This window comes from Buteo buteo, chromosome 9 (assembly GCF_964188355.1).
Source record: "Buteo buteo chromosome 9, bButBut1.hap1.1, whole genome shotgun sequence".
Classification (NCBI taxonomy): domain Eukaryota; kingdom Metazoa; phylum Chordata; class Aves; order Accipitriformes; family Accipitridae; genus Buteo; species Buteo buteo.
In genome coordinates, this window is record NC_134179.1 from 22,177,875 (window position 1) to 22,195,508 (window position 17,634).

Below are 17,634 nucleotides of genomic sequence, written 5' to 3' on the forward strand. Positions count from 1 at the left end.
AGTTGTCTACAAATCTTACACTTCTGTGATTTATTCTCACAGTGAAGATGGCAAGGTTTGCTTTCCTTTGTGGCATTTTTCTTTTTTGATAACAAAACCTGTTGATCTGGAGATGACTTTCACTTAGAAATTAGAAAAAGGTCTGTTTATGAAGAATCTGACAGAAAGGATTGCTCAGCTCAGAACTAAATTTATTCACTGATACTGCTCAAGTTCTCATGAAAATTTTGTACAGGTGTATTTAGCAGTAATAAGCTGTATAATTCCACAGTACATTCAGCTTTGATTTACAAGGAAAAAAATTCTTTCAAATTACTAGTCAGGATATTGTTCGAAGGAGGTAGTATGCAGAGTCAAGACTTCTCTCTGCAGGTATGCCTTTCTCCTTTCTGTATTTGTACATACTTCTATGCTGTATTTCCTAAGCTGGTTTTTATTTTCTTCCTTCCTACTGCCTTGCTTATGAATATGTCTTCCTTTTCTTCTTCAAAATACATGTTTAGCTTTTTCATTTCCCCCACTGATATCAAGGATAAATTTTCCTGACTCTAAGTCAAAGATCAAAGCCTTTGTCTGAACCGAGAACCAAAATGCAGCTTCTGCACACCTCAGAGAGAAAAGGGAGGAGATGTCAATGGCTTTCAGAGGTCCCACTGGGACGCACTGATCACACCCAGGGCAACCCGGGGTGAGCCTGGGCAGTGCCTCACTCCTGCCGCAGGCAGGATCTCACTTACTTACACCACCAGCTTAAGTGTGCACGTACCACCTGCTCAGAGTCACCATGATGTGCTCCCAGTGCAGAAGCTAAACTGGAGCTACAGTTTGCTACCCTGCATGGGAGCCTCCATACACCCGAGCACACCCCACGCCTCCACCTGCCTCTCTGGCCAACAGAGTGGCCCTTGTCACTGTGGGCACCAGTCCTATATATGGTTATTTCATGAAGAACTACATACAGTCAACAACTTTTACGTAGGGACTTTGTTCATTTTAGTAGCTGTGTACCTGCATTAGTTCTGTCTTACCATGCCACATTAGGCCCATAGTAAAGTGATTAAAGGGGAAAAAAAACCACAAAAGCCCTAGCAAAATTACCAGCAGTCCAGAGAACTATATCCAGTATCTTCATCTACTTGCAAACGCCATAACCTAGTCAATTAAAAAGGTAAAGTATAGGCCATTAAATTCCTACATTACTGATGTAATTTGCTATGTTTCATTATGCAGTGTATTATTTTATGTCCCCTCCATTAAGCCAAATAAATGTGACTCAGATCACATCCCTGAAAAGTAATGTAATTCATCCTCAGTATGACTGAGATTAGATTCCAATTACAATCAGATATTAAGGATTAGCCATGCAAAATTCAAGTTTTATTCAGCTCCATAAATCCAGCAGAGAAGCAGAGGAAAGGTACTTTTTGATGACATACTTTAGGCCTTTATTGTGAGCATTTCGTCTTGCTTTGCACAGTTATACATTTTGTTTGAAATATTACCTGCAGGTCACCTATAGCATTGACGGCTGCATCAGGAGTTTTAAAATGACAGAATCACCTGTTGACCTGGATAATCCAACTTCCAGCTTCAATGTTGGAAAATGCTTTGTCACTGCACAGAAAGGAACATACTTCGATGGAACAGGCTTTGCCAAAACAGGTAATGAACAACAATTCTGCTGATAGGCAAAGAACAGAGAAAGAGGAGATACTGCTTTCAAAAACTTTGAGTGCTACCCAAGTCCTGTTATGACTCCTATATGACTTTCTAGCAAAGTCTCAAACTAAGCACAGCTGCCTAACAGTTACTAGTTACTTACATGATTTCACATGAAATGGAGTGCATTAATAATGCTGACTTAGTTACCTTGCATTACTGGCAAGACACTTTGTGTGATTATTAGGAATAACGTATTAAATGCTTTTCTTAATTTTATTATGCTTCCCCTTTTCTCTCCAAGTTGGTGCATACAAAGTGGGAACGGACCTGCTCGTGGAATTTGAATTCCGTACAACACGAATCAATGGTGTTCTCCTAGGAGTCAGCAGCCAGAAAATGGATGGGCTTGGCATTGAATTAGTAGATGGAAAAGTGAGTAGCAAAGCATTTTTGGCTCTTTATAGAGGCTGGTTTTAGAAAGCACAGGTAGTTTAAATGCAAGCTTACTACCCCAATCTCAAGGCATCTCAGTAAACATCAGGGCCCTCCTTTATGCAGCACTTGCCACTTCCCATACATAAAGAGGCTCTTACACTTTTACAAAGATTAACACTTGAGTTTCCTAAAACTGCAACATCAGGACTTAAATTAGTGAGAATGTGAAAAGTTTTGAGGAAAGGCTTTGCCATTAATAATACTAGTTTCTCATGTATATTTATTTTACAGTCTGGAAAACCAGTCAGTAATCTATCACTATAAAGAGTGGGGCGGGGCGGGCGGTGAAACACATCAAAACTAAGACAAAAAAAATGGAAAAATGGCAAGCTATGCAACAATTTTGCATATTTCCACTCATGTTTATCTGTGAAATAACCCAGATCCCAGAGGGACAGCAATCCCCATAGTCTGGTATCCAATTAGAGCTTTAGTATGTGCAGTCAGAGCATGTTGCCTTTAAATAAACAAAACAAAACAAACAAAAAAAAGAGCTGTAGAACTGTTTTGAGAACTTGCTGATTTCCATGTCACACTTCTCAGGTGATGTTTCATGTTGACAATGGTGCAGGCCGATTCTCTGCCATCTATGAGCCCAATACACCAGGCAGGTTGTGTGATGGACAGTGGCACAAGGTTCTTGCAAACAAGATCAAACACCGTTTAGAGCTGACTGTGGATGACAGACAGGTGGATGGTAACAGCCCAAACAGGGCCTCGACCTCAGCAGACACCAATGACCCTGTCTTTGTCGGAGGATATCCTGGTGAGCATTTAACACACAAATGATGCTTTACTTATGCTCTAGCAACATTGCCTTGGAAATGTCTTAAATGCCATTAGGCCTAGTATGCTAAAGATGATGGCAAGACTCTTCAAGTTTGTATCAGTTGGCAGGGTTGCTCATTTCTGCATCCAGATACATTTTGGAACAAGAAGTTCTGCAGCACCAAGGGACTCTCACAGATTCCCCTGCCCAGTTTCAAATGTAGGCACTGTCAGAGGAGCGGACAGACTTTCTGCCTTCTGCTGCCCACACACACACAGCCTCCCTCTTAAAACTTTCTGTTCAGTAACCATAATAGTTATGTTTCAATAGTAACAGCATTTGGCAAATTTAATTTTAACTTAAGAATGGAGAATTTAAATTTAACTAAAGAATGCATATATGCTCTTGTGGGGGCAGGGGACTGTGTGTAAATCAGCCTGTAAAACCTGAGGAACGTGAACAACAGCTTGCACAGACAGGTGAGAGGACGCCATCTCTTTCTGATCAATGTATTTGCTTGTGGTCTGGTGGTTTTTAAAGGAAAAAAATAATCAACATTTGCTACTCAGTATTCTGGAAGCCCTCAAGAGAACCTGCTTCATGCAGAGGTAATTGAACAGGATCCAGAACTGGGCTGAGCTCTGTAGCTAGCTTCATCTTCCACTAAGCTGATAATGAATGTTAGTATTCATCTGTTCATAGGCAATCAGTAAGTTTATCTAATAGCAGTTTACCTTCTGAAAACACAGTTAAGATGTTTGCAAAATGCGTCTGCTCTAATGCATACTGAGGTGGTTGTCCCACAAGTGGGGTTGTTTACCTGGTGTGCGAAACGCCACTATACACACAGAGCAGAGGTATTTTATTCCAATTCATGTTTGCACAAAGATGGGGGCTAGGTGGTAATCCACAAAGCTAGCACACCTCATGCCTAAACAGGCGAGCAATTTATACAGTTCAGTTATACATATTCAATTTCCAAAGTTCTTCCCCAAAACTATTACTGGTAGTTACTTATCTAGCACAGTTTCTATTGGGTTAAAGTTTCCCCGCTTCAAATTAAAGGTACAGTGTTCTTTTATTCTACAGCGCATGCTCAAGGAGAGTGGGGGGCAGGGGGAAGTCTTTTGGTCTTGAATTGAGTCGGTGGTCGTGATCTCCCCCTGCCGCCTTTACCTTTCCTCCAGTTATCAAAGATTTTTGCTGACTTCATGCCTATTAGCAATTATTCAACTTTTTGGCGCCTCCTGGGGTAGGATGTTCCCTTCTTATCAGTCTTTTATTTCTTCTTCAGGGGCACAGTCGTTAGCAAGGCATGCCTTGTGTATACAAAGGGTATCTTATTCCACAAGACCTTTGTGGTCTTCTTAAGTACATCACTTCTTAAGTACATCAAGGTCAATAGCAAGACCCCTCTTGGGTTAATTCCTAAATTATTTTCTGGAAGTTGTTTTTCCCCCTATTCTAATGTGTGATATGGTGCATCCTAAAAGCCTTCTCAAGCTTCAGAACATTTTAAAAAATGTTCTTCACACTGAGATATGAGAGTTGTACTTCAGTTACAGTGACTATTGATAAGGACCAACATCTTTGTGCCAGAAGAAAACAGCTTTGTGGCAGCCTTTTTATAACAAAACAGGATTCTAGCATAGGAGCTAGCACTAAAGAAACACTGCAGATGGAGTTACTATTTCATTCTAGGCTGTACATCAAGAGGACCACAGCAAGAGAAACAAATGGAAATAACACTGCAATCTGTATAAAGCAAGCCTAAGCTTATGTCATGTTGAAGTGAGATTCCCAAGTTCAGCCACGTGGCAAGTTATGAAATGATTTAATAGACCTACATGCACATTTAAACACCTCACTTCTCTTGCTGTCTAGTCTAGCTCATCCAAGATTTGTTTTAACATTCCCAATACCCAGACAGCCTCATCACAAATTTAAAACACAGTATCATGGGATTTTGTAAAATTAGTAAGCATTTGCATTTTCTAGTCCTCTTGAGCTATGCAGCCTCCTGGCTGCATAAACAGTGCAAAATAGTTGTAAACCAGCTAGAAGTAGCTGGTGGAGAATTTCTTGTGCAGAGAAACTTTTTGCCACAAGAGTGTGGGCGAGGATATAAATTCTTGGCTACCCATAAAAGCCATTACTCATCCTACTATGCTCTTCCCTGTGCAAGGAGGGACAGATGGATTCAGCCATCTCATCCTCTGTGAAACAGCGTAATGCTATGGCCAGTCAGTCCTCTCTCTACAGGTGTAAATTTATTTCTGCACCCCTAACTTTATCAGTCACGTAGATTTTTATCGGAGTGCATCCCTGTAGCCACTTTTTCACTTGGAGGAATGCTGCGAAAAAAGTTGGGCCATGAATTTCAAGCAGTTGAGAGAAATATTTCCAGCTTCCCAGTCAAACCAACCCTCACTGCTATCCCCTCCTTTAGTGGAAGAGATGTACTCAAATCCCTGGCTTTACTATCAGCAAGAAAAAAAAAGTCAGAATGCTTGAAAACTCTCAAAAACCCCACTGCTTAAATGACACCTGAAGTCCATACCGAGGAACTGGCTTTCTCATGATGTTAGGGCTGAGAATTGCATCCATTTTGGCGGTTTTTTTGCTCTGTTATTCTATGGATAAATAGCTTGAGAAGTTGGACATCTGCAGGACTAGAATGTATGCATCATACACCATTCATAGGTGGCAAGCTACCATTTGGCCTTTCTCCTTAATTTCCTCTATGTCACATAACCAAGTTACATGGTTTACAATGGCAGTTTAAATGTGTTCAGATTCTGCCACTGTCGTGCTAGGAGAGAAACAGGAAGGAAGACTGCATTGTTACTACTAACATAAGCATTTATCACTTTCACTCATAATGTGTCATTTCTTTAATAAAGAAGATATATAACAAATAAAACTTGTTAATATATTGCTGAGGACACGTATTCTCCTGCAGGACTCTCAAAGAACAAGTGTAAGTATCAACTAACACTAACATAATTCCTCTTGCCTTTTTTTTCCCTCCTTCAGATGGTGTGACCCAGTTTGGGCTGACTACTAATATCCGTTTTAAAGGATGTATTCGATTTCTGAAGTTCACCAAGGGTGCTGCTAAACCTCAAGAGATTAACTTCAGCAAAGCTTTGGAGCTGAAGGGTGTTCAACCGCTGTCATGTCCTGCAAATTAACTGCCATTCAGCTGACATGGGTCTGTTTATATAAGCACCTCAGATTAAAAAAGAAAAAAAATCTATATAGACATTGCATTCATAATAAAATGTCTTTATGCAAGTATCTGAGTAGTGTTTGTGGTATATTCAAATGGCTATTTCAAGGTACCTCCCAAGAATGCAAGAACTAATCCTTTCCCCCCCAGTCCCTTCATTAAGGGAGTAGAGCAATAATTTTTATTTATCTCCTTCCTTATAGCTTGAAATGGAAATGTTTCATCATTCTTTTGATGAGTGAGACCACATATTATGCAGGGTGTTCCTTTACTATGGAACTTAGAATCACAGAATATCTCAAGTTGGAAGGGACCCATAAGGATCAAGTCCAACTCCATATAATGCTCCCTAAATGCTTTTGGTGAAGTAGATCTGTAAATTTGGGTTCCTTTACCATTCTAAATAGAGTGCACTTGTGTGCATGCACATCTGTCATGAATGAGATTTTGTTGCACAGTTTTGGTTTACCAGCAGTTTAGGATTTACTAATATTTTTGAGATGGATCACAACATTAAGTTGTATAATTTTAACAGTACTTAATCATCAGCCAATTGAACGGAGTGATTCGATGGAATTTGTTACAATCAAATTTGTGACTTTTAGTTAAAGATTTTAAAATGGCAAGGATCACCCGAAACTTACAGCAGGGTTGCACACACAGATGGAGGTTAAATCAAATCACACACACGTGTACAGACAGATAAAACAGTTCTGAACCACACAGACAGACAGGATAGTTCTGAACCAAACCACACAGAGGCAGACAGGCAAAGAGTTCTGAACCGAACTGCAAATCCACATGCACAAATACAAGTTCTGAACCAAATTTTACCACACCCACACCCCCACACCCCCAGAGGTTAACCCATGATTAAAATTTCCCTTTTGTGAGTTTCGTGAATTACTTACTATTATGCGCTGGCATTCATCAACGGACAGCCGATGAACCTCGCGAAATCAGGTCTTTAAGTCCTCGCAAAATTGCCAACAGACGATCTTTAAATCCTCGTGAAATCTGCCCCGAGAGGCATCCACCCCATCTCAGGGGGGAGACACGGGACCACACAGCTGCTGCGGTCCTGAGGGCTCCACAGGTCTCTCCTTGGATCGCTTTTTATAGGGTCTCCAGATGATCGGCTTTGGTCATTGTTTTACAGTCTGGCCACAGTTCGTGCTGAGTCATTCTGGTATACAATTCAGGCAGCAGATGGCCCACGGGGGGCCGGGGGGGGGGGGCCAGGCCAGCCCAGCCCCACACTACTGCACCTGCAACCAAGATAACAGCCCAATGGGAGTTCCTCCCAAAGCGTGCAGGGCTTCTCCTGAAATAGCAGGGTGGTCCTGATCCACCATTCAGGCAGCAGAAGGCCCAGGTGTGGCCAGAGAGTGCCTGATGCCCTAAAGTGGTTGCACTTGTAATCAAGATGATAAGAGCACAATGGGAGGTCTTCCCAAAGCATGCATGGCTTCTCCTGAGATCTCAGCGTGGCCTGGGGGTGACCACCACATTCCACCACATGACCAAAGTCAATCTATCTCTCCACTAAGTGGTGGTGTGGTCACCTCTTGCCTCTGTGCCTATAAATAGACAATGCCACATTCTAATTATAATTTGAGGGAAAATTTTTTCATGTTTGGTCAACCTCCATAATTATTAAAGCTTCATTAAATGTGGTTAGACGATGTTATATATGCGGGATCCTTGTGATAGTGTAACTTGTTTAGCTACTCTGATGTATAAAACAATGTTTAACAATAAGCATAATATAGCAGGAGTCAGTAAAATCACAACGGGGTGCAGCATCAGGTTCGGCTGCTCCAGTTGCCACTTGAGACCATCCAAACACGATTTCCCACCATTGATGTTCTCCATACCTTTAAACTCCTTCCAATACTCGATGTATTTCTTCCCCATCATGGACTGTAAGAAGAGGTTTTTGTCCCATTTTCTGTGCTTGTTGCAGGAGGTTTATCAAATCAGGATCGTGGAGGAGTCACTTGACTGAAGTCAGATTCATTCCCATAGGTGTTGGTTGCAGCTCGCGATATAGCATGTAATCAAAAGGCAAATTTTTGTGAGTAGTTATGGGTACAGAAAAATTGAAATTACAATCCATGACCATAGAAAAGCTAAACATGCAGATTGAAGTGGTTGGTTATGTTGTGAACAAAATCATCTTTTAACAAGGATTCACACAACGTTCTCATACATACACATCCCTTTCCAATATATGTAACTAGTTTTAGGAACCTCCTTGGGATATATTTCAAAATATTTTGTTCTGTGTCCAAACAGATATCTTGACCTATAAGCATATTACTTCCTCAAATAAAACCTTGTGGTTCCTGCACAATGCATGTGCATACATCGTTTGCCACCTTCCCTCCTTTTGATGGGCCCTATGTTCTAAGGGATAGAGTATAATTCCATTTCGATTTAATCCTAGCGTAATGATTGGGTATATGCTGTATGCCAAAGCATTGCATATAGTGAGGACAAAGGCAACAATCTTGTAACCTTCTGAATGACAAGTAAAATTGACTAATTGCCCCCATGACTGAAACTCTTTTTCAAATTCTGAGGCGTTGTCCCAAACCCCTTTATTAATTTCAGTAGGTATGGTTCCCCCTTCTCCTTCTCTAATAATAGCTGCTACTAAAGACTGTATCCATAATTGTGCTTGGATACAGCTCAAGGCAAGAGAGGTATTACCTTGAGTTGCTCTGAGGGTGTTTACAATTAATTGATGGTAATTTTCATCTATTTGTTCCCAATAAGGCAGAATGTCTGATGGGAGCCATTGACTTGCTCCTAATGCCAATAAAGATGATTTTAGTGGGTGTTCTAATTTCTTTAGGTCATCGGTAGCAGCAGTTAATTTGTTCATTAGGATTTCAGCATCTATGCTGTTCGAAACTCCCAGTCCTGTTCCTTAAGATACCAGTCACACCTCTTTTTGATCATTTTGGAGAGGTGAGAGTTCAACCATGTAACCATGCTAGCCAGCCAGTGTAAGCTACTCCCCAAAAGGCAGAACAATCTGATCTAACTGCTGACACATTAACGTGCAGTGCAAGTTCCACCCTGTTTAGGGACCAACTAGGGTTAAAGAAAACTCACTGTTGTCCTATGTTTTTAATTATATAAGAGCCGGTGTTATAAATGTAAGGAGATAACTTAATAGGAGGCTGAGTTGGTGAGGATGGATACTTGATATCAATTTTGAATTGGAGACTTAAGTTGGAATGAAATTTGGAGTCTGCCCAAAGACAAGTTGTACGTGTTGAGCAGAATATAGTAAAATTATACCAACATTCATGCCCAAAAGGACAGGTATGTGTGGTACCAGGACCGTGTCCTTGTTTTCCTTCAGCATATCCACAGTAATGCTTAAAACTGTTGTACTCTTAGTGTGATTTTCAATGCAGCATCCTACTGAAATTGTCTCCTATTGTTCCCTTTAAAGATAGAATCTGTCAATCCTCATCTTCATTTTCTCTAATCCACTCTCATCTATGAAACGCAATGTCATTATGTAGTACTACTGCAGATAAATTTAGAGATTTAGCAGGATAAGTGCCAGGTGCAAATTCATTAGAGCCTATATAAGTGTTAACCCATGGCCACCCCATCATACACAAATTCCATATATTGCACATCTCAATCTTAAATTTAATCATCAGTCCTACTCTACGGTGGGCCCATCCACACATCACAAAGCCAGGTTGTACTAAGGTGAAATTATAGCAACAATCTAGGTTGTCATAATTGCAAAATTTCATGTCTTTTCTAGTCCAAGTGGAATCAGCATTCTAAACAGTCTTTTCTGTTGCTTTCCAGTGGGTAGATTCACTGATTACTTGGCACCCTACTTTAATTTCTTCTCTTGGTGTGCCTCAGAGCAGGGGAACAAAATTTATCCTGTCCCACCTCCATTCATTTCTTAAGTATATCTCATTTCTGTGCATAACTAAAGTAGAAAAGGTCAAGCCTGTCCTTTCCCTCAATGTTCCCATATTTCCAGTATACCTTACCATTGCATGGTCCCATGGGCTTGGTGTGTGAGCAGTGGCAATTATACCTACTCCAATTAACAGGAAAAGAGAAGTTAGGGTAGGGGCACACATTCGTTGTTGTTGCCATTGATATTGATCCCAGTAGGTTAATGCGAAGAGAGGGCAAAGGAGAACACACAATCAGGTAAAGATGCTGGTGTCTAGTATAATAGTTGTTCCTATAGTGTCATTAGTGAGATTCACTGTTTCCTGTAAAAGAAAGAAAGGAAGAGTCTCGGTGGGAAAGGCGGAACAGGTTACCCCTTTTATGATACAGGTTAAATCCATCTAGCACTGATTCTATGCTCTGCTCCACTATTGTCAATGGCTTCCCACACCATTGTTCCTTGTGATTTAGTAAGAGTCATTGGTACTGTTCCAATACATGGTAGTTTTACCATGATGGATTGCCCTGGTTTCACTGAAGGCCAGATATGCCTGTTATCTAGCAGTTTATCTAAAGGAGCCATCAAGAAAGCTCAAGTAACTGGGCTTCCATAGGGACCATATCTGTTATTCAATTGGTGTAGGGTTTTGAGTGGTGGGGATCCTGTTGTCCTTGATGTGGCTTAAGATATCTTTTCAGTAGCTCATTGGCCTGTTCAACCATACCATTACATTGTGGATAGTATGGAGTGTGGAATGCCCATTTTATTCCTTCTTGTTTTGCCCATTCTTTTACTCCCTTATTACTAAAATGTGAGCCATTATCACTCTGAATAGTCAGGAACAGGCAGAATTGAGAACCATGAGGAAAGGCCTCAGATGGTGTTTTGCCCATCGGCCTTTCGGTACTTTGTGGCCATTAAAGGTCCAGACACCACTTCCACTTCTATGCCTGTCAGAATATACCTGTACCCAGTGGATGGTTTTAAAGGACCAATATAATTGATTTGCCAGGTAGACCATAATGTTTTCGCTTCTTTAATGTGCAGAGGTGGTACTTCATCAGGATGATCAGTTTGCAATCATCTGAGTCGGTACCGAGGGCACTCAGTATATGGTTTCGCATGTTTTTCTGTTAAGAGGCCAGCCTCGGCTTTGTGCTGCAAAGTAAAGGGCATCCTTTCCACTATGTCCTAACTTAAGATGTAACCTTTCTCCTAACCAGTACCATTCAGGGTCTATAGTGACTTTCCTAATTTTAGTTAGCTCATCCACCTTTTGATTCCACTTTGTAGCTGGTTGGTCATCCTTAGCATGAGCTTTCACCCTTCCCATCTTGAAAGGTCCTTTCCTGGCTATGTCTAGCAACAACTGCCAATCTTTGCTTCTCCAAACTGGGGATCTGTTTACTTCCCATTTTAGGGCTTCCCATTGACAGAGCCACTGTGTCACACCTGCCCACACAGCATAAGACTCCATGTATATAGCTTTTGCTCCATTTTGGGCAGTAAGTACAAGAGCTCTGAGTCCTTCCACCTACACGCTACCTTCTCCACCTTCTACTACCTGCTTGCCAGTGGTGTCAAAGGGCCACAGCTCTGTATTGCCATTTCCCTTTTATTCTTTGGGCTGAGTCACCTGTGAACCAAATACCCTCAGTCAGCATATTCTCATTTAAGGGTGGAGAATCTAGAATTGGTGAAGGTTTGAAAGGTTGTTGCAAAGCTAAAGGGTCAGCATTTTACAGGTATCTGTAATTCAGAAACTTTGGTGTGTCCTTCAGTTAATTGCATACTCTTGGCAACTCCTGTTAGGTAGGCATATCATTTTCTCACTGTGGGTTTTTGGGCAATTCCTTCCAAAGAAGCAGTTCCCTTTAAGATTGCCTCTAGTAAATTAAACGGTCCTCTAGTCTGTACAGGCTGTCCCTGGTGTATTTTTTCAACCTGTTTCACAGCTCTAACTAAAGACAAAAGCCCTTTCTCCCATTCAGAGTATCATTGTTCTGCCTCTTTGCATGCAGTTGAACTAAACAGTAGAGGTCGTTTCGGGCCATTAGGGCTAATCTGAAACAGGTTACAATAAATCTCATGTTCGGCAAATCCCCATTCTACAACAATAGGATCAGAAGGGTGTACAGGTCCAAGGGATTGGTATGTTCCCAATTCATTCTTTAAGGTTTTCATAGCTTCGTTATGTTCTTCAGTCCATTCCCATACCTTTCGTTTCTATAGGAGGGAGTAGAGGGGTCTGGCTATAATTGAGATTCCAGGTATGTGTTTCCTCCAATATCCTAATGTTCCCAACGTTTGTTGGAGTTCCCTTTTGGATGGGGGAGGCTGTAAATCTTCTCTATCTTTTCCAAGGTATCAGGCGGAACTGAAGCACTACCAGCGATCCACCAAGTCCCTAGAAATTTCAGTTCTTGGACGGGTCCCTGACACTTCTACAGTGGTATGGCTACTCCAGCATTATTTAATGTTTCCCATACAGAGGTGGCTGCTGTTCTTACTGCCTCTGGGGAATCACCCCCAATACAATGTCACCTATGTATTGATAGAGATGGGTTTCTGGTGGAATTTCTGGTCTCTTGCTGTAAAAGTTCCACTAGTGCTCCATGAGCAATAGTAGGGGATCGTTTGTAACCTTGGGGAAGCCTGTTAAAGGTATACTGTACTCCTTCCCAAGTAAATGCAAAATGGGGTTTATCCTGTTCTTGCAAGGGGACCATAAAGATCATATCCTTGGTATTTAAAACAGCCATCCATTTATGGGCAGCTGCTTGTAGAGTGGCAGTTAAGTTTGCAATAATAGGAACTGCTGCTGTTAAGGTTGCAGTGTTGGCATTAAGACACCGATAATCAATCATAAGGCGCCATCTACCATCAGGTTTGCAAACAGGCCATATGGGAGAATTATATGGAGAATGCATCCAAAAAATAATTTGCTGAGACTCCAAGTCCGCAATAATGGCTGAAATTCCATCTCTGGTGGCAGCTGACACTGGATACTAGGGAATATTAGTGAGACTGGAGTCAGGGAGTGCAGGTGCTACTCGCAAAAGACGGATGTCAGAAGTTTTAGATTCTACCCCTAGACTTCCAGATCTGAATGACCATATACCACCATTTGGTAGCTGCCAGGCTTGTCCCATTAAAACATCAAACCCCAATGTTTTCATAGTGGTCTTTTACTGCAAAGGCAACTGAGGTTACTTATTTTTTGGCGGGAAGCCAAAGTTTTACTTATAACCGTGGGGCATAGTTTGCTGCCACCATTAATGCCCATTGATTTAACTTTAGGTCAGCCTGGTTGTAATCCTAACGTTTGGGTTAAGTACAGATATTTGTGCTCCTGTAACTATTAGAAATGTAGTTGGGTTTTGGTGAGGACCTACGGGAAGCATAATATAAGGGCCATCATTGCTTATCCATTGATGAATATTGATTTTCCAGACAGGCAGGCCCAATAACAGTCAGGGATTTACCCATTTTTTGTTTCCTGTTTCTGTGATTTCTTCAACTACCTTCCCAGGGGGGAGAAAGGATTAAGAGGTCCCACAGAAGCTGGCTGGGGGTGGGCAGTAGCAGATGACAGTGCTGCGTCTCGCTTTTGAAAAGCTTCTATCAAGCTTAGAATAACTCTAGCCGGTTGTCTATGAATAGCAACTTTGGGAATACCCGTTGCCAGGGCTTGTTTCCATAATTTATTTCTCTCTTCCCAGACCCTCAGTTGTTGATTAATGGGTCCTGGTTCTCAAGAGTCAGCCTGAGATGTTTGCTTAACCTGTCTAATCTTCCGACCTGTATTCTTTGTTCCACTGGACACATCAACCCATCCCATTTCTAGTCCATGATTTATGATGTCATGCATTAATCCTGCCCAAGTGGGGAGACTTCTTTGAAGTAAGGTTGCTTCCTGGTCATCTTCATCACTGACAACCTCCCTTATTGCTAACAGAGCATTAAAATGTGTCCTTCTTGATCTAGTCTCGTTTTGCAACAAGATAAGGTTTAAGCATGGCAGGGGTTCCCTTTATTAATGGCTTTAGCATAGCATAGTCTATAGTTGCCGAGATGGGAACAACAAAGGAACCACACTTGTGCATGGCCTGAATACAGACAGCTTTTGTAATAGCTGTGGAGAGCTCATCTACAGATCTAATGGGTATTAACAAAGGCTCTCCTCTCTCCAATATATCTATTCCACCAGCCCAGTATGCCTCCCTGCTTGTTATTGAATGGGGATCATTCAGGGGGTCGGGACCAGCATTTAAAAAGACAACCAGGACCCCAATAGCCATTAGCCTCATCAGCGCTCGGTAAAATTCTATCCCCTCCAGTAAGACACACTCTCCATAGGTATTAAGTTTCAGTTTCTCCTGTTTTACGGCTGTGCAGTCCTTGCAAATTAGCCATCTGAATCCGGTTGAATGGGATCGTGTTGCGAGTACTTGGACCTCGCCCTCCCTGCGGACAGGTTTGCAGTTCCGTTTTTATATTGGGTCTGGCCATAAACTGAAGTGTTTCAGGAGGATGTAGGGGATCAGCCTTGCCCGAGTTGTTATTGTCAGAGTTATTCCAGATATTACCATCCCAGTCCTTAGGGGACAATATCAGCTTTCTGATCTGAACTATGTCAGGAGGTTTTGGGGCTTGCATTAACATCATGTTCACCTAACTTTTGTTCTTTCAGTTGAGCTTCCTCAAGTTGTTTTTGCAGTTTTTCTATTTTTACTGACAGTAGCTGTTCAGTAGTCTCGCTATCATCCTGCAGATCTTGCATTTTATGGGTTGTTTCCCGTCTTTCTTTACATGCAGCTTCTAGGCATGTTCCCAACACTTTAGAGATTATACCGTTATCTTCTCCATCTTTAGTCAAACCCCTCACAGCATTTAGCTGCTTCTCTATTGCTTCCCAATTATAGCAATTATCAGAGGTCCATTCTCTGGAGAAGCCAGGGTTCGGATTAATACCGTGCTTTTGTAAGTAACTGATGACACTACTTGCCATCCTGCCGACTATGCCAATTTCTCACGAATGAGCTGTGGTTTACCAGCAGTTTAGGTTTTACTAATATTTTTGAGATGGATCACAACATTAGGTTGTATAATTTTAACAGTACTTAATCATCAGCCAATTGAACGGAGTGATTCGATGGAATTTGTTACAATCAAATTTGTGACTTTTAGTTAAAGATTTTAAAATGGCAAGGATAACCCGAAACTTACAGCAGGGTTGCACACACAGATGGAGGTTAAATCAAATCACGCACACATGCACAGACAGATAAAACAGCTCTGAACCACACAGACAAGGTAGATAGCTCCAAACCGAACCACACAGAGGCAGACAGGCAAAGAGTTCTGAACCAAACCCCAAATGCACATGCACAAATACAAGTTCTGAACCAATTTTTATCACGCACACCCCACCCACCCCCAGAGGTTAACCCATGATTAAAATTTCCCTTTTGTGAGTTTCGTGAATTACTCACTTTATTACGTGCTGGCGAAACGTACCCCGAGAGGCATCCACCCCATCTCAGGGGGGAGACACGGGACCACACAGCTGCTGCGGTCCTGAGGGCTCCACAGGTCTCTCCTTGGATCGCTTTTTATAGGGTCTCCAGATGATCGGCTTTGGTCATTGTTTTACAGTCTGGCCACAGTTCGTGCTGAGTCATTCTGGTATACAATTCAGGCAGCAGATGGCCCACGGGGGGCCGGGGGGGGGGGGCCAGGCCAGCCCAGCCCCACACTACTGCACCTGCAACCAAGATAACAGCCCAATGGGAGTTCCTCCCAAAGCGTGCAGGGCTTCTCCTGAAATAGCAGGGTGGTCCTGATCCACCATTCAGGCAGCAGAAGGCCCAGGTGTGGCCGGAGAGTGCCTGATGCCCTAAAGTGGTTGCACTTGTAATCAAGATGATAAGAGCACAATGGGAGGTTTTCCCAAAGCATGCATGGCTTCTCCTGAGATCTCAGCGTGGCCTGGGGGTGGGGTGACTGCACCACCGCAACCTCTGTCCTCCATTAGAAACAGGCATATTACCTTGCTTCCAAAAAATTTGCTTTGATCACTCCCAAAATCTTGTAGAAAATTCTTCTGACCATAATATTTCCTATGAAAATTTCACTGAGAAATTAAAAATGTTATGTAGTCTACATGGCTGCTGTCATGCTATAGCCATGGAACCAAGTGCAGGGAAGGAAAACGTTGCTGCTTGCTCAACTTCTTTGGAATTATTGAAGAAAATAAGTTGCACCTAAAGTCCCTGCTATATCATTTGAACAGCACTGGATTTTGACAGAGGTTATGTTGTTTGATGTTAGGAGATGTAGTCTCTAAAGGAAGGAATGGAACCAGGTTCTATCACTTACCTAGAAATACAGTTTTAAGTGATCCTTAATAAATAAAGTTTGATACTGCCCCTCTCTCCAACTACACGATATTGAAGTTACAAATAGCAAAATTCACAAGCCCAATTCTTCTTCTAAAGGAAGATGAAATCTGATACTACTGCATTGGAGCAGAATGGAGTTGAAGCAGGAGAATCCCAGAGATTATTAGCATGGCACATGTCGCTAATCTCTACTGTCATCTATTTAATTAAATCCTTAACATAAAAGCAGCTTCCAAAGTTAGACTCTACTGCTTCTGCTTGATGCTGTCAGTTTGTGAAGAATTCTGAATGCAGAAGCCAACCCAGATCGTCCTTAAATAAAATTTATAGAGTGCTCTGCAGATAGCAGTTTAAACATAGATGGGGACAGGAAAGTTGCCTCCTAGATTCTCAGTAAAATGCCAGATCCCAGTGATTTTCCTCAGTGTTTGTAAGTTTTAGAGGACTATGAAATCATCACAGATGTGTGGATTATACTTGCTATGGTTTATTTCAAATTGTTAAACTCTAGTTTTGCAAAGGTTGTGCTTGGACATGCAGAACATCTGCTGTACAAATGTAAAAACAACTACCTACACAAAAGAGAAAAACAACAGAAAAAAACTAACAGTAAGGTAGCACAACCACACAATTAAAAGAAAAGGGTTTTTAAATTATTTTTTTCTGCCCACAGTGAGTCTTGAATACATTTTTTCAGAATTTCTGACATTACCAAAAAAAGGCTATCTGCAAAATTTGTGCTGCCAGAGAGCACTCCTGCAGGAGTGCTTCATATTTTACAAGAGCCCTCTTTGGCACACAATGTTTCTCTGAACTGCCATGGAAAAAAACACCTTTACACTGGAAAACTGCATTAAAGAGATGATAATAAATACGTATATTGCCGCTGTAACGATCTGGGGACTCTGACGTTGATCACATGCACCTGAAGAAAAACCATCTAACTCCTGTGAAGCCATGAAGTGACTTCAGCAAGTATTCTAGTTTTCAGTTGCAGCTGGCCCTTTAACGTTAACAGTTAATGGCTGTGCAATGTTACACACATTCAAAGTACCAAGAATTAGTAAAGCATGCATTTGCCTCTGAAAAAGCCTAATTATGGGACATATACTGTCCTACTGTTGCC

At 41.6% G+C, this 17,634-nt stretch overlaps 2 protein-coding genes across 9 annotated transcripts in view; one reads left to right on the forward strand and one right to left on the reverse strand.

Annotated features, from left to right (window-relative positions):
- Positions 1-6,226, forward strand: part of LAMA2 (laminin subunit alpha 2) — a 375,334-nt gene extending 369,108 nt beyond the window's left edge. For all 8 annotated transcript variants that reach the window (XM_075035668.1, XM_075035670.1, XM_075035669.1 and 5 more), the window contains 4 exons: positions 1,509-1,662; positions 1,964-2,094; positions 2,701-2,923; positions 5,963-6,226. In XM_075035668.1, the coding sequence (XP_074891769.1) occupies positions 1,509-1,662; positions 1,964-2,094; positions 2,701-2,923; positions 5,963-6,120 (666 nt within the window). In that variant the 3' untranslated portion in view covers positions 6,121-6,226. The remainder of the gene's footprint in view (positions 1-1,508; positions 1,663-1,963; positions 2,095-2,700; positions 2,924-5,962) is intronic.
- A 2,137-nt stretch (positions 6,227-8,363) lies between these two features.
- On the reverse strand, positions 8,364-14,772 carry LOC142034846 (uncharacterized). Its single transcript, XM_075036670.1, has 2 exons — positions 14,493-14,772; positions 8,364-9,092 (listed from the first exon to the last, which is right to left on the reverse strand). Exons 1-2 carry the CDS (start codon positions 14,770-14,772, stop codon positions 8,467-8,469), a joined length of 906 nt encoding a protein of 301 aa, XP_074892771.1. The 3' UTR covers positions 8,364-8,466.
- Between the last annotated feature and the right edge of the window lie 2,862 nt (positions 14,773-17,634).

Bases quoted from the DNA above. Each gene is read 5' to 3' on its own strand.
- LOC142034846 (XM_075036670.1), bottom strand. From the start codon at position 14,772: ATGATGTTAATGCAAGCCCCAAAACCTCCTGACATAGTTCAGATCAGA. The intron at 9,093-14,492 runs GTAAAACAGGAG...TGGTATCTTAAG, and splicing joins TTTGCAAGGACTGCACAGCC to GAACAGGACTGGGAGTTTCG.